General features: G+C 43.7%; 1 protein-coding gene across 3 annotated transcripts in view; it reads left to right on the top strand.

The window, feature by feature from the left end:
- Positions 1-15,963, top strand: part of LOC123755507 (uncharacterized) — a 470,690-nt gene that overhangs the window by 417,199 nt on the left and 37,528 nt on the right. For all 3 annotated transcript variants that reach the window (XM_069327892.1, XM_069327891.1, XM_069327890.1), the window contains exons 4-5: positions 9,068-9,194; positions 11,549-11,730. In XM_069327892.1, coding sequence (XP_069183993.1) covers positions 9,068-9,194; positions 11,549-11,730 — 309 coding nt within the window. The remainder of the gene's footprint in view (positions 1-9,067; positions 9,195-11,548; positions 11,731-15,963) is intronic.

Genomic DNA, 15,963 nt, shown 5'->3' with positions numbered 1-15,963 from the left:
GAACTGCTTGGTTAAAATTATCTGAAAGTAGTTAAAAGGTGGCTTTTCAAAGGTACATGTTGCCGAGTTAGGTAGAATAATGTGATTCCTTGTTAATACCAAGAGTTAAGTTAAAGTGTACGTAATATATTAATGATCTGGTATTCCTTATGACCTCTTATTCACTCTCAGATTCGATAATTTTTAGTTCCCCCCCTCCCCCCTCTCTCCTTTATTCATTGTTTGCTTCGCTACCTTTTTTTTTTAGTTTCTCATAATTATTTTCCTTTCTATTAGGTGTTCATTATTTTGTTTTCCCATCACGTCATTGTAGATCTCTGTTACCTTGACATTGGAAAGGGGAACCGGATTATATTCATAGGATAATGAGAGGATGGGTATATGGGGCCCATTACCGCGGAAGGAATGGGTATGGGGGTGCACAATGGGCTTTTAAAAACATTTTAAAACAAAAGCCCCTTTGTGGCCTTTTTTGGTATTTGGGCAAAGAGGATCAGCAAGCCGTGTACATTAGCATCCATGTATACATGCACAGCCATATTTAATAATAACAATATTAAATATTATACTTGTGTAAAATATTGCATGCTGTACATTAACGGGTTTACAATATTTAGTTTTATACTTAAGCTGGCGCGCTCTGCCAGGATTGGCTCATCTTCCAAATGCACACACAAACGCACGCACGCGCGCACACGCAGTTTCCATCTGTGTCCCCTTGTCCCCGTGTTAAACTGAGTACCCACATGAGCCACAGGGACGCTAGAAGGAACTTTTTCAGTGTCAGAGTAGTTAACAGATGGAATGCATTAGGCAGTGATGTGGTGGAGGCTGACTCCATACGCAGTTTCAAATGTAGATATACAGATTCCTGAGCCTACTGGGCTCTATCATACCAGTTGACTGGCTCTTTGGTCCCGCCTCTCAACTGTCAGAGCTCAACCCTCCGTGTCAGCCGGGGGGGGGGGGGCTGTCTGCTTTGCTGTCATACCTCTTCATTTTCCACTCCAATAATTTTATCTCCCTCGAGGCTTTCCCCCTAAATATAGGGGAAAAGACACATCCATGTCTGGATGTGTCGCATCTCCAAAATAAATTATTATGCAATAGATCTACACAAGTATATAACCGAGTGTCAAGGACCTTTTCTTTGATGCCAAAGGACCAAACAGGTCATTCCCTCGTACCTTGAAGAAGGTTCCTAACACGAGGGCTGTGAGAGGGAAGGGCATTGGAGGGTCACTTGAAAAAGGCCACCAGGGTCACTCGAGAAATTCGGAGAGGGTCAATTGGCACCGTTCACCAGGGTCACGGGAGGGGACTCTTGGAAGGTCAAGGCACTTAAGAGGAGTCATGTAGCATCCTACTCACAGTGACGCAAGAAAAAAATACACGTGGATAATCTGTGACCTCGCGTGACTTCATAACTTGACGCAAGTTTGTATAGGAGATTAGAGAGAGAGAGAGTGTGTGTGTGTGTGTGTGTGTGTGTACGTGTGTGTGTGTACGTGTGTGTGTGTGTGTGTGTACGTGTGTGTACGTGTGTGTGTGTGTGTGTGTACGTGTGTGTGTACGTGTGTGTGTGTGTACGTGTGTGTGTGTACGTGTGTGTACGTGTGTGTACGTGTGTGTACGTGTGTGTGTGTGTGTGTGTGTGTGTGTGTACGTGTGTGTGTGTGTACGTGTGTGTGTGTGTACGTGTGTGTGTGTGTACGTGTGTGTGTGTGTACGTGTGTGTGTGTGTACGTGTGTGTGTGTGTACGTGTGTGTGTGTACGTGTGTGTGTGTACGTGTGTGTGTGTACGTGTGTGTGTGTACGTGTGTGTGTGTGTACGTGTGTGTGTGTGTACGTGTGTGTGTGTGTGGTGTGTACGTGTGTGTGTGTGTACGTGTGTGTGTGTACGTGTGTGTGTGTACGTGTGTGTGTGTGTACGTGTGTGTGTGTGTACGTGTGTGTGTGTGTGGTGTGTACGTGTGTGTGTGTGTACGTGTGTGTGTGTACGTGTGTGTGTGTACGTGTGTGTGTGTGTACGTGTGTGTGTGTGTACGTGTGTGTGTGTGTACGTGTGTGTGTGTGTACGTGTGTGTGTGTGTACGTGTGTGTGTGTGTACGTGTGTGTGTGTGTTTCTCTCTCTCTCTCTCTCTCTCTCTCTTTCACCCTCTTTGGTAATTCCTTCTTCCTCCCTGGCAATTTCCCTCTTCCTTCTTCTCTCCTTTAAATTTTTTAATTTATTTTTTTTTTTTTTAATTTTGCCCCGAGGGGCGAGTTTATTGGGCAGCGTCACTCATCTTGTGAGTGGACACACCGCCATAGCAGCATGTACAACACTCCCCAAAAGGAAGCAAACCCGCTGGGTTGTTCATCCTGTCACTTGTACCCAGACACAGCTGGGACTTGCTTAACTGTCTCAAGTGAACAGCTCCTCAAACAAGATTATCATCATCTGTCAACCCTTAAAAGCTTACGTTATCTTGCGGGTGCAAAATGGGGGCACATCTGCCACACAGGACAGATGATCCAACACGACAAGTTGTCGTCCTTAAGAGTGCAAGTAAACGCCTAGGAATGTCTCTCACTGTCGGTCGATTATATACTTCCCCCTCTACAAACTTTCTCCTCCCCTCTCCCAGCCCCTCCAACCCCCCCCCCCCCACCTTTCCCCTCTTTGTGGTAAAGGTTATCTCACGTCTGGTGCAAGGCAACCGCGACTGACTGCAAAACTTATGAGGAACGTTATCAAGAAACATGGCAAAAATTGTCATTCTGTTACCTTTGATATATTCATGTTTGATATATTCACGAGTTGAGGCGATTTTACAGCGAGTTATTTTATTATACACCCAATACCTATGCAGCGAGTGGTAGTGGAAAAGGTTCAAGTGTCACATAATAGGCTTGGGAACAATGAACTCCAGTGTATGAGGAATGATCTGTATTTTGTTATACAAGCTGCCGGTGGATGAGGACTCGAGCTAAAATCTCTCACGATAGTTGAAAACGACCTAATCGCCGCCTCTTGATTGGTTAGGCGTTTTCACAGCTCTTGGTCCGATTCGTCGACTGCCCCCCCCCCCCCTTCAGTGGTCAGCACTAGTTTCTATAAAGCCTTGAATCTTGATTAATGATCAATAGTCCACTTGCACAATTATTAATGTTTTTCCATTTCCTTTTCGGCTTTGACAGCCCCTTCTTCATTCCCCCCCCCCACCCACCCCTTTCTCTCACTCACTCTCAATCTCTCGTAATATCATAGTAACAAGCTTTAACATTTCACACTGTTATTTGTTAACATAATATGTGAGAATGTTAACACGCACATATCAACGTAGCTACGCCTACGGATCAACGTGGGAGATAGCGACCTCTCAAGCAGCTGTCAGATATGAACCCAATGATTAGTAATCTTAGACCTCGGGGATTGGCTGAGGGGTAATTGAGATGGGTTGATCAGTCACATAAGGAGCAAGGGCTCGAGGCTTGTGAGGAGAGGAAGAATCTCCTCTTAAGTGAATTATGTACTAATCCATTTACTTAAAAAAACATTACCTATGGCAGATCATATTAAGATTGTTGCATTTAACAAAATTACGGCATTAGTTGTTATAGACCCTTTATATAAGGGTGAAATTTGCAGATTTCAAATATTTTAAAAGGCGAGTACATTGAGCAGCGCCACTCATCCTGTGAGTAATATTGCCATAGCAACATATGCATGCGCCTTGCTCCTGCGAACAAGTGGCAGGATAAATAACCCTGCGCGTTTCATTCTAAATATGATGAGGGGGGGGGAGGAAGGGGGTGAAAGTTAGAAAAATAAAAAAACTGGATTATTCATTTTGACAGTTAATTATACCCAGACTCAGCCAGGAATGCGGGTACAAAATCCTATAATCTTTTTAATAAAAAACATAAGCTGTACATAACAAAAAGTAACGTTCCTTACATTCCAAAACATTGTGGAGGTCCCCAGTTTTACGCTATCGACAGACCTCAACCACACCCCTTCATCCCCTTGAGGGTCCTGGACTATATAAACAATTCAATATTTGGGACTATCCTGATTGATTGATTGATGAAGATTAAGCCACCCAAGAGGTGGCACGGGCATGAATAGCCCGTAAGTGGTGGCCCTTTTGAGCCATCACCAGTATCAATAGATGATACTGGAGATCTGTGGAGGCGCAACTGCACCCTGCGTGACGGGAGATGTCTCCCGGACCAAGTGGTGACCAAATGGTGTGGGACTATCCGTAGCCCGTGCTACTTGGAACGTTTTGTTCCCCAGTAGCTGAATCTTAAAAACAACAATATTGGGACTCTGTCTCTGAACCCATTATATGCCTCTATCACCGTATCCACCACCGCCCACGGGGGTGGGTATGGGGTGCATAATAAAGAAATTAATACATAGATTATGGGATTAATTGTAGCTAGTTTGGGTGTTTGGGATTTTTGTTTAACATTCTTTTGCTTATCTTTCAGATGTTGTGCTCCTAACTCTTTATTTGTAAAATAAAAGCTCTGCTATTGATATTTTTTTTTTTTTAATGAAACTGATATCTAACAGGAATAGATTTTATCACTATTCAATCTTCCCCTTGTTCGTCAAACTGTCATTATTCCATAGTCATAAAGGATTTAAGATTTCCCCATTTTGCACCCACATGATAACGTAAGCTTTTAAGGGTTGACAGATGTTAATCTTCTTGTTTGAGGAGATGTTCACTTGAGACAGTTAAGCAAGTCCCAGCTGTGTCTGGGTACAAGTGACAGGATGAACAACCCAGCGGGTTTTCTTCCTTTTGGGGAGTGTTGTACATGCTGCTATGGCGGTGTGTCCACTCACAGGATGAGTGACGCTGCCCAATAAACTCGCCCCTCGGGCCAAAATTTAATTTTAAACTGTCATAATGGCCTCCAGAGTCCCCTGATACCCCTAAAAGGGTTCCTGTGTACTCTCCCCCCCTTTTCCCCTAAATAATGGGCAACGAAACCGTATTTATAAACTAGGTTTGTAAACGCGTTCGTAATGACAACAACAACGAATATGTTCGTTAGTTTTAGGGGGTGGAATGGGTGTGTTGCGAGGCCGGATGTGTCAGTGAGTGTTCACTACGGTTGACGGTTGACATATTGCACGTCTGTCATGTCCCGTCAACAAGCTGGTCGTGACGTCCCCCCGTCCATTCGTCCGTCAATCCGTCCGTTAGAGCAAAAATGTCGCCTTCGGATAGAAACTCGCAAATATTTCGACGTTTTGACTTTAAAATTCGGTGTTATAATGCCTTGCCTCTAAACCTTAGGGGGAGGTGGGGAAGGTATTCACCAGGTTTAATGGGGGGGGGAGGGGTATTCAGCAGGTTTAATGGGGGGGAGGGGTATTCAGCAGGTTTAATGGGGGGAGGGGTATTCAGCAGGTCTAATGGGGGGAGGGGTATTCAGCAGGTTTAATGGGGGGAGGGGTATTCAGCAGGTCTAATGGGGGGAGGGGTATTCAGCAGGTTTAATGGGGGGGAGGGGTATTCAGCAGGTTTAATGGGGGGAGGGGTATTCAGCAGGTCTAATGGGGGGAGGGGTATTCAGCAGGTCTAATGGGGGGGAGGGGTATTCAGCAGGTCTAATGGGGGGGGAGGGGTATTCAGCAGGTTTAATAGGGGGGGAAGGGGCGGACATCTGTAGCCCAAAAACAACTTTAATCACACATTACATATATTACATATATATGTAATATGTCTTTTTATTAAAGAGACAAAAAATTAAGTACAACCTATTTCCTCGAAAAGTTTTCCTCTGGTGCTGCTGTTATTTTTGTTAAGTTTTCCCTGCCGACGCTCACACAAGTTGTCATATTTACTTCCGTCCCATTTCCTCTCATACTGCTGAGTAAATTGTTATGTTCACACTATTTTCTGCTAGAGAATAATACAGAGAAAATTCCTTCAAGCACCTCTCTTCCGCCTCTCTCTCTCCCCCACTTACTTTCCTTGCCTCTCCCCCTCTCTCTCCCCCTCTCTCTCTCCCTCTCTCTCTCTCTCCCTCTCTCTCTCCCTCTCCCTCTTTCTCTCTTGCCCTCGCCCCTCTCCATCTCCCCCTTTATCTATAATATATCCCGGAAATATGCTACCTCATCACATATTCTGTACTTTATCCTCCGAAGGCAAACGAAATTGTATTTTATATACTTAATGCTCTAGTGTAAATATTTCTGGGTTGTTATAGGAGGACTTTTATTCATTTTCTCACGTGTAATGAAAGGAGTGATGTATCGGGCACTTTAGTAAAAGGGTAGGGTAATTCATCAGGACAATGTGTGCGTGCGTACAGGCTTGTGTGCGTGCGTACAGGCTTGTGTGCGTGCGTACAGGCTTGTGTGCGTGCGTACAGGCTTGTGCGCGTGCGTACAGGCTTGTGTGCGTGCGTACAGGCTTGTGTGCGTGAGTACAGGCTTGTGCGCATGCGTACAGGCTTGTGCGCGTGCGTACAGGCTTGTGCGCGCGTGCGTGCATATATGTGAGCGTGCGTGTGTACTCGTCTAGGTGTACTTACGTATGTGTGTCTGCAGGGTTAAACTGCAATCGTCCAATACTTGTGGATGAAACTGGTGTCACTTAAAACAAGAACTACTTCCGTTAGTTCACTTAACACTTACACTGTTGTAGGGGATACTTATGTGGAACATCTGCTTGTAATGAATAATAATCTGGTTACACTCTTGTAATCTACTTATCCTGAGTGGGCTCTGGTGCCATGTGTGTCAACTGGGATTTGTGGGTTTCAGTTAGCTTCCAGTTAGGTGCCATGCGAGATAATTATCAGGAGGAAGTACTCTGCCAGTTCGACTGTATAAACCTTGGAAGGGATACGAGGACAGGGCTCTGTGTGGGGAGGGATGGGGGGGGGGTTAGGATTGAGGGGAAGGAACGGTGGCCAATTGCTTGGACTGTAGGGGGATCGAACACGGACCTGCAAGAAGCGAGGTCTTCGCGGCACCCACCATAGTTCATACGCCATGCTAGTTCAATAGGGCTTCGTGTTAAAAGTACCATAAACAACATGTGTGTCGGTAGTGGACGTGTTTGGGGAAGCCGTAGACGAGAGTATGATCCCACCGTACTACTCCGAAAGTTATATTTCATATGAAACGATTCTCTAGCGTTTGCCTATTCCTTCTAGTTCTTAGTATTTATTGTTGACATTTTTTTTTAACTTGTGTGCTTTCTGAGGTGGCGGTTCCACGATGGGGGCTGCATTCTATCGAACTGGTCTCGTGTATGTTTCCAGTGTTCCAATTGCCTTAATATTGTGATTATTATTATTTAAATGCTCGGCACTTTAGGCTATGCTACAGACCGTATCATATTTGCATATACCTCTGGGCTAGTAATTGGTGTTCCGACTACAGAAAATAACTTTCTTAACTACAATAAGTTCCCCCAATTATCTTGAGAAAGTGGGCGTGGCCTGAGAAGTCTTTGAAGTTGTGGAAGGATCATCTGTTTTATGCGACTACAGGCAAATTATGATTAGCAGGAAATATGTTAATGTTCCTAAGATCAATGAATCATGGTGTATATTACTAAAAAAATTATATATTTTTTTTCTTAAATACTTTGGCACTGCTCAGTGGCCAGACAGCAAAAATCGTCGTGCTGGGGAGGGAGTGTGGGGGAGGGGGGTGGGGGGACAGCTGAATGTGACCCTGGCACGCTATTCTCTTCTGAAGTTTGGCTACTCCCACCAGCAAATACTCATCAATTCCTATAAGAATGTTTTCCAAAAGTTGGAGGCCAAACGCTCATGGCTAGTCGCACCCAAATTGACAGAAGTAATGGTCTGGGGTACAGGATATGTTACTGGACTTGTAAGGTATTAACAAATGGTTACTGACATTCAATACCAGCAAGTGTACCCATTTATCAGAACAATTTTGTAGCCTGTTGCGGCGTTTTCAAAAATTTGTGTGTACTAGCAAACGCTCGTACGTAAACTTGCTAAATTGAGCTTGCAGGGTTGAGATTCGGTTCTCTGGTTCCGCCTTACAACTGTCAATTTGGTGTACAGGTTCATGATTCTATTGGGTTCTATTATATCTACACACTTAGAGAGAGTGTGTACTCACCTATTTGTGCTTGCGGGGGTTGAGCTTTGGCTGTTTGGTCCCGCCTCTCAACTGTCACTCTCAGGAATCTGTACACCAGTTGATTGTGTGTGTGTGTGTGTGTGTGTGTGTGTGTGTGTGTGTGTGTGTGTGTGTGTGTGAGAAAGTGAATTGGGTTGTACATGATTACCCGAGCCTATTCAAGGCTTTGGGTAAGGATAATTAAGAATCGCATCATTGTTACTATTCAATTTCAGATTATATTTTCTTCATTGCGCTGCTAACATTGAAAGAGCAACAAGCTTCATATTAACTGTAAACACGTCCAGGTGATTACGGAGACTAATTGGTCTAATTATTCCTTATGCAATAATTCAGATAAAATAATGTTCCTAATTATGTTTAATCCATTGTGTCTGGGAACTAATTATGTTACAATTATATAATTATCATTTATTATATATTCCATTGTTAATTTATATCCTATATATAAACATGTGCAAATTAAATTCAAATACATTTATAATAAATATTTGTAATATAACTACAGCGTTAGTACAGATAACTCTTGTCTTGAACAAGATGTGATGGTCTTTAAGAGGTTTAATGTGCTAATTACACCCTGTAGCCTAATTATATTAGCTAATTAAGCAGAAGTTAATGCGATGGATAATAAAGCCGAATAGCAAAGTATCTATTTTAGCCTGAAGACTAATTAATCACAGTTGAAATACCTTCTTACAGGTAAATACTAGAGCAATATGCCGAAGAAAATCATTTAGAGGCAATGGAGAGACTTGTAGCCTGGTGATTGATTCCATAGGAATTTAACAGGCTACAAGTCGCGCCATAGCCTCACAATGGCGTGATAAAATGATTTTTCAAGTATATGAGTTCATTGACCTATGTCTACCCCACACCACACCATCGTCACTAATCATTCCTGGTCTCTCTGCCCCCCTTGCAGCACCTGCCATGGACATGTCGATGACGTATACGAAGCCTAGTGAGGAGAGTGTAGTGGTGTCCTGTCGGGCGGGAGGCATCTTCCCAGAGCCAAACATTGCCATTTTCAGAAGTACTTCTTCATCCAGGTGAGTAGTGAGCGGGAGGAGGGGGTGTTAAGGATGTGTGAGCGAGGTGTACTGTATTTGGGAACGTTTCAGGGGCAACAGAAAATGAGATTATTGAGAGAGAGAGAGAGAGAGAGAGAGAGAGAGAGAGAGAGAGAGAGAGACGAGAAATGTTACACATTAACAAGTGGCTAGTCGTATTGAATGACCACAAATGGCAACTCTTGCCATTTGCCTGGTCAAATGGCAGCCAAGAATCGCATCTTGATGTCTTGAGAAGGAAGAGCAAGGACTGCAAGTAACGTCCCAAGACAAAACGAGAGAAATGATGAACAAGCGACTTGTTACAGTATCTGAAGAACGCAAAGAAGAGACTAGTTATACGAAACAAGTGGTTTCGTATAACCAATTAAAAGCTGCGAATATACACACACGCTGGACGTTGTCAGTGTTGTATTTTTGGGTCTTCACTACTATCCGAAGCTGGGAAGGAGGCTACAGATTAATTTTCTTTTTAAACAAAATTCAAATTATTTATCAGAAATTAATATTAATGTTTATTTGCATGTTTGTAACCTATGTTTAAGGGAATGTTTCGCCTATAAAGGATTTACCACATGTTACACTTACACACACACACACACACACACACACACACACTGAACAGACACTTGTAAAGGAAGAGGAAGTGAAATTGAAATTGGAAACTGGTTGGTCCGGTCCAGTCCAGTCTGGTGGTGGTTCTGGCATTTTGTGGTCACGTGTTCTGTGACCTCCTTAGTTATATACTATTGTATAATGTGTCATTAAACCCAGGAGTGCATGTTTCTTAGAACGAGGACGCCATCTCTTTTATTCTCAGGGTTCTAATGGTAGTTTGAAGTAAGAAACGCCTGATGTCATGAACTAGACAAAATGGTATTCTAAGAAGTGGCAAGAGAGCGCCACAATTTTAATGTGTTAGTAATTCTTAAACGTGAGTGCAGCTGTTTTGACTTGCACACGTAATTACACTGACTTGGACATAACATCTAAAGTTGTCACGACTGTTTGTAATGTCCAGTGTAGGAGTTAGTGTAGGTCTGTAGTGTAGGTTAGTGTAGTGTTAGTGTAGGTCTGAGCGACAAAAAGGTTGAGGGACTAAAAATATCCTTCCATTAACTCCTATTTATATGAAAGGTGACGGGATATATGCCGCTTATAGCACTTGCATATGCAGGCGATGATATGTCGTCATTCTCAATCGACTTGAGAATGGTCCAGGACGGACCGAAACGTCGTCGTCCCTTCACCTTCTAGTGTGTGGTCTGGTCAACAGCATTTGCATACATGAACAAAGTTCCTTTAAACTTCCAATAGGTATAGCCCGTCTGACATTAATATATATATAATATATATATATTATATATAATATATAATGTTGAGTATGACTGAAAGGGTAAGATTATATTTTAGTAGCAGTCTCTTATAATATAAAATGGAAATACTATAATATTTGTATCCTAATCGTGTTTGACGTCAGAGTAATGTTCTCAAACTACACACAAGCTACAATGCCAAATCACTTCCTCCCTTTTTACCGTGTGCTGTCAGTGTACTTCTAAAACCTGTGTTTAACAAACATTTTCCTGGTAGCCAGCTAGCAAACACGTTGACGGAGTAAGTGTTTATGACTGGTTCGAGCCCAGAAAAAAACAAAAGATAAGCGGCTGTGGGATTGTTTTATTCTGTATTGTCCTGTTCTTCGTCCTCGGCTTTATCTTCGTGCTTGTGGGGGGGGGGGGGGGGGGGGGACTGTACACGCTAAACTTTTTCTTCATCGTCGTGTCTCGACAACTGTGTTCAATAAAGTGCATTCCTTCGTTGGTTTCGTCCAGATGGAAGAGTATCATTACTGGCACCTTTTGTTTCATTTACTCTCAATGTTTCATTTCATTTTTCAGTCCTCCTCTCTCCATTCGCAGCCTCTGTTGGTTTCGAGTAGATTCTTGTTTATCTTTCTTTGGCGTTTTTTTCTTATTCCTTTCTTCTATTTCTCTCTCTCTTTCCCTCCTCATTTTCGTAGCCGCAAAAGAAGAAAAACATTAAATACCAATAACCCTTTCACATGTTGTTTATTCCACTTTTCGCAAAACAAATAATAATAGTGTTATTCTTGCGGCTTCTCCCTTCCCTCCCCCTCTGTCTTATCTCTGTCTATCAGCCACTTCTCCTCACCTGTCTATCGACCCTTTCACATCCTTTGTGCGTCACGCTAAACAACCACTATCACACACCTCTTCAATTCGCAATCTATATGCCTACTCCCCCATCTCACACTGTACTCTCCCCCAAAGAGATTCGACTCACCAGTGACCTAATGTGTGTGTGTACAGGAGAGATGTGATCGAGGGAGCCAAGGTAGAGAGTCAACACTTCCCAGAGCTTGGCTACTTCAACATCAGCATCGATCTGGAGGTCTTCGACTACGAACTCGACCCGGAGACCCTGTTCGAGTGCGTCCTCACCATACCCGGAACAGAATACGAACTTCACGAAGAGATTCTTTACTTTCCTGGTGAGTGTAATAGAGCTTTTCCTAGGCGCTTTGCATTGCATATCAGAGGCTAGATTACACGAAGCAGTTAAGCAAGTATTTACGAGCGTGTACATCAATCTTTGACGGCTTTGGTTACATTTATTAAACAGGTTACAAGCATGAAAATTTCCCAATCAACTGTTGTTATTGTTATAAACAGTTAGTTTGCAATTATTAAACAGTCTCCTGGTGCTTCGGAGCTCATTAAGCTGCCAAAGACTGAGGAAAGGTGTACTGGTTCGTAAGTGCTTGCGTAACTGCTTCGTGAATCTGGCCCCAGTTTTCTCGTCTCGCTCGCACTACTGGTTTCTCTTTGGTGGTGATGGGCTCTAGTTGGAAGGGTTGGTTATGCCTTAAGGTGGCTGGGAATTCACTGTTGTAGCTCGTAATTTGTCATTCAAGTATGTTTTGATATGTATATTAAAGGATGTTGTCTCAGTAGAGTAGCTTAGGCTCTTTCTATCCTCCTCGGGGTTTTTCATTGCCTGGTAGTCTGAGTCTCTCTCGCCTTTAGAAACCTTCAAATGTGTTTAAATAAACACAAACAATAATGATTAAATAATAACGTCCAACTCCCATAACCGTAAAAATACTGAGATATCGACATGTTGAACCCTTCTTTTGGTTAAGAATGTATCTTAAATATTTCTCATCAGTTTTGTATTAGTATGAGAGTAGATTGGATAACAAGATATGCATGCGCGGGTTATACTCACTAAGATCGAGTGCAGAGACGAACGTCTATATTTCAATGCAATTACTTACAAAAATTAATAATGATCACACAAGGTTTTGTATTAAATTGCCCTCACAACTTCAGGATTCATAAATAAGTGGAACTGATAACATGAACTCAATAAGTGTCCTTCCGACATCTCTGCCCCGTTTGTCCAGTGTCGCATTATGTCCTTTAGTAAAGAACAACGCAGAAGTGATAACGACGCACAGAACCACTAATGTGTGAGGCTGAAGAAGATCAGAGAGCTTCAAGCTGAGGGACAGATATTTACCCAAAGAAACGCAAAGAAAATGTGCAGAGATTCCTTGCAGGAGGAGCATACTCAAGAATATATTTTTCATAAGATGTGTATCATGGTGCTCACGAGATTCCTTTAGCCGGATATTTTTCAAGAACTAGAAATTTGTAAAAATCTAGAAAAATCTAAATTTTTAGATTTAGAAGCCTTCGTCGTAATTATTTCTAAATTCTCTAAAATTTTACATTTCTCGCCTCAAATAAAAGCCTAATGTTTTGACAAACAAAAGTTATATATTTTTGGTGTTTTATGTGAATATATAACGGTGAAACTCATTACTATTAACCATTATAGACTTTTACAGTAATAGTTGCTACTAGGCCTACATTAGTAGGCCTAGTAATGCCAGTATTAGTAATTGAAGTAATGACAATAGTCGTAACAACTTCACTAAATACTGCCGGTGAAATTATTAAATGCAACATAATATTTTATAGTCGTCTGCTAAAAGCTGAGATTATATATAGTATTGTGCTGATGTTTTTTTCAGCACAACAAGAAATTGCAACGAGAAATTTAATTTTCATGCTGACCCATCTCCAAACAAGCACCAGACTCCTCACATTACATCCCTGACCCCCCCCCCCCCTTGTTATGGGGTCAACCGAGGCACTATGTGCAAGTGACCTCCACCTTCTGACCCCCTGACCCCATCCCATCTCCTCCTCGACCTCTCAGCATCATCTAAGTGACCTTAAAAACATCACTTGCAGGGCTAGTAAATCTCACGAAGTGAAACCTCCCCCCACCTTCCGCAGCGATAAATTCACAACTTGTTGCTTCAACTGTATATTGGACACCAGAAAGATTAGTTACTGAAGTTACACAAGGAGGGAGAGAAAAAAAAGTATTTTCCTCACTAACTTTACAGCCTATTGGAAACAAAAGGCACTTCTCGTTAAAGGTTTTTCCCCTTTTTCCGCCACCACCTGGAAAACTGGAAAATGTAACCACTACGCAAATTAAGAGCTGGAAATTACAACATTCCGTACAAAAAATTTTACTTGCAGATTGGGAGCTATCAATTACAAAGTAACGCTACCTTTCACAGCCCGGCGCTGAAAAGTGCCGAATTGGGAAATGCAGCCTGTAAATTGTCGGTCAGAAATTTGGAGAAAGATAGCCATTTTTTTTTTTTGTGGGGGGGGGGGGGGTGATGGGGAGATGGTAACCGAGAAATGAAAAGTTGAACTTCAACGATAAGGGGGGGGGGGGGGGGATATGCATCCCGGGATGCAATAAAAGCATTACTTCATTAGTGACGTTACTATGACGTCATAGTTACGTCACATCCAGTGCATACCACGTAGATTTTTTTTTTATTTAGATCAGGTCAAGTCGGGTCGCGTTTTTAAAGTATTGATGACGTAGAGTGGTCAACATATTCTTAGTTCATAGACCTATAATACTTGACTGACCTTGACCCCCCCCCCCTCCCCACCCCGAGTGGATCTGCCTGTCCTCCCACTTGATGCGCGCTAATTTCAACGCTATCGGCAGGCGCGTCAAATGTCAGCTGTTTTAATAACTGAAGTAATTATCTAAATCATGACGCTGTCGAACTGTTAAAAAGTGGCCGTGCTGAATGGTTATTCTAATCCCGCTGGTATATGGAGAACCTAATTCAAAAGACTACTAATATTCTATTTCACTCTACTAATGTATTTTGAAATCCTGAATCTAATGTTCTATCGTTATCATTTTAAGGATCAAACTATCGCGTTTCTAAATCGCTCGCAAGGTGCTGCTTGCGATATTTGTTGCGAAAAAGAGAAAATGCAAAATTTCAACAACAGGAAAAAAAGGCAAAATGTGGACATCATGTAATTGAGCCAATTATAGACTACTGTCGCTTGTGTGAGACTGTGGTTGATATAATCGAAGCTCAGCCGACTGGTTGATGGGGTTCTGGGAGTTTTTCTACTCCCCAAGCCCGGCCCGAGGCCAGGCTCGACTTGTGAGAGTTTGGTCCACCAGGCCTTCTGCACATCCTGCCAGAAGACATGGCAGGATGTGCAGAATACCCCCCTTGAAAAGCAGAGTTGCAACAGGTACTCTGATGTTGATAAGAGTTCTCTCTCAGAGGCCCGAGACTGTTCAACACGCTTCCACTACACATAAGGGGCATAACTGGCCGACCCCTCACAGTGTTCAAGAGAGAACTGGATAAGCACCTCCAAAGGTTACCTGATCAACCAGGCCGTGACTCATACGTCAGGCTGCGAGCAGCCGCGTTCAACAGCCTGGTTGATCAGTCCAGCAACCAGGAGGCCTGGTCGACGACCGGGCCGCGGGGTCGCTAAGCCCCGAAATCACCTCAAGGCAAGTCCTCCACCTCCCGTCTAGCACTACCGTCCATGACCACCCCCCTTGTCTGGGTGCCATGATGGCACTACAGTCGTGGGTGCCATGATGGCACTACAGTCGTGGGTGCCATGATGGCACTACAGTCGTGGGTGCCATGATGGCACTACAGTCGTGGGTGCCATGATGGCACTACAGTCGTGGGTGCCATGATGGCACTACAGTCGTGGGTGCCATGATGGCACTACAGTCGTGGGTGCCATGATGGCACTACAGTCGTGGGTGCCATGATGGCACTACAGTCGTGGGTGCCATGATGGCACTACAGTCGTGGGTGCCATGATGGCACTACAGTCGTGGGTGCCATGATGGCACTACAGTCGTGGGTGCCATGATGGCACTACAGTCGTGGGTGCCATGATGGCACTACAGTGGTGGGTGCCATGATGGCACTACAGTGGTGGGTGCCATGATGGCACTACAGTGGTGGGTGCCATGATGGCACTACAGTGGTGGGTGCCATGATGGCACTACAGTGGTGGGTGCCATGATGGCACTACAGTGGTGGGTGCCATGATGGCACTACAGTGGTGGGTGCCATGATGGCACTACAGTGGTGGGTGCCATGATGGCACTACAGTGGTGGGTGCCATGATGGCACTACAGTGGTGGGTGCCATGATGGCACTACAGTGGTGGGTGCCATGATGGCACTACAGTGGTGGGTGCCATGATGGCACTACAGTGGTGGGTGCCATGATGGCACTACAGTGGTGGGTGCCATGATGGCACTACAGTGGTGGGTGCCATGATGGCACTACAGTGGTGGGTGCCATGATGGCACTACAGTGGTGGGTGCCATGATGGCACTA

This window comes from Procambarus clarkii, chromosome 20 (assembly GCF_040958095.1).
Source record: "Procambarus clarkii isolate CNS0578487 chromosome 20, FALCON_Pclarkii_2.0, whole genome shotgun sequence".
In the NCBI taxonomy this organism is placed as follows: Eukaryota; Metazoa; Arthropoda; class Malacostraca; order Decapoda; family Cambaridae; genus Procambarus; species Procambarus clarkii.
This window is presented reverse-complemented; position numbering and strand designations above follow the sequence as displayed.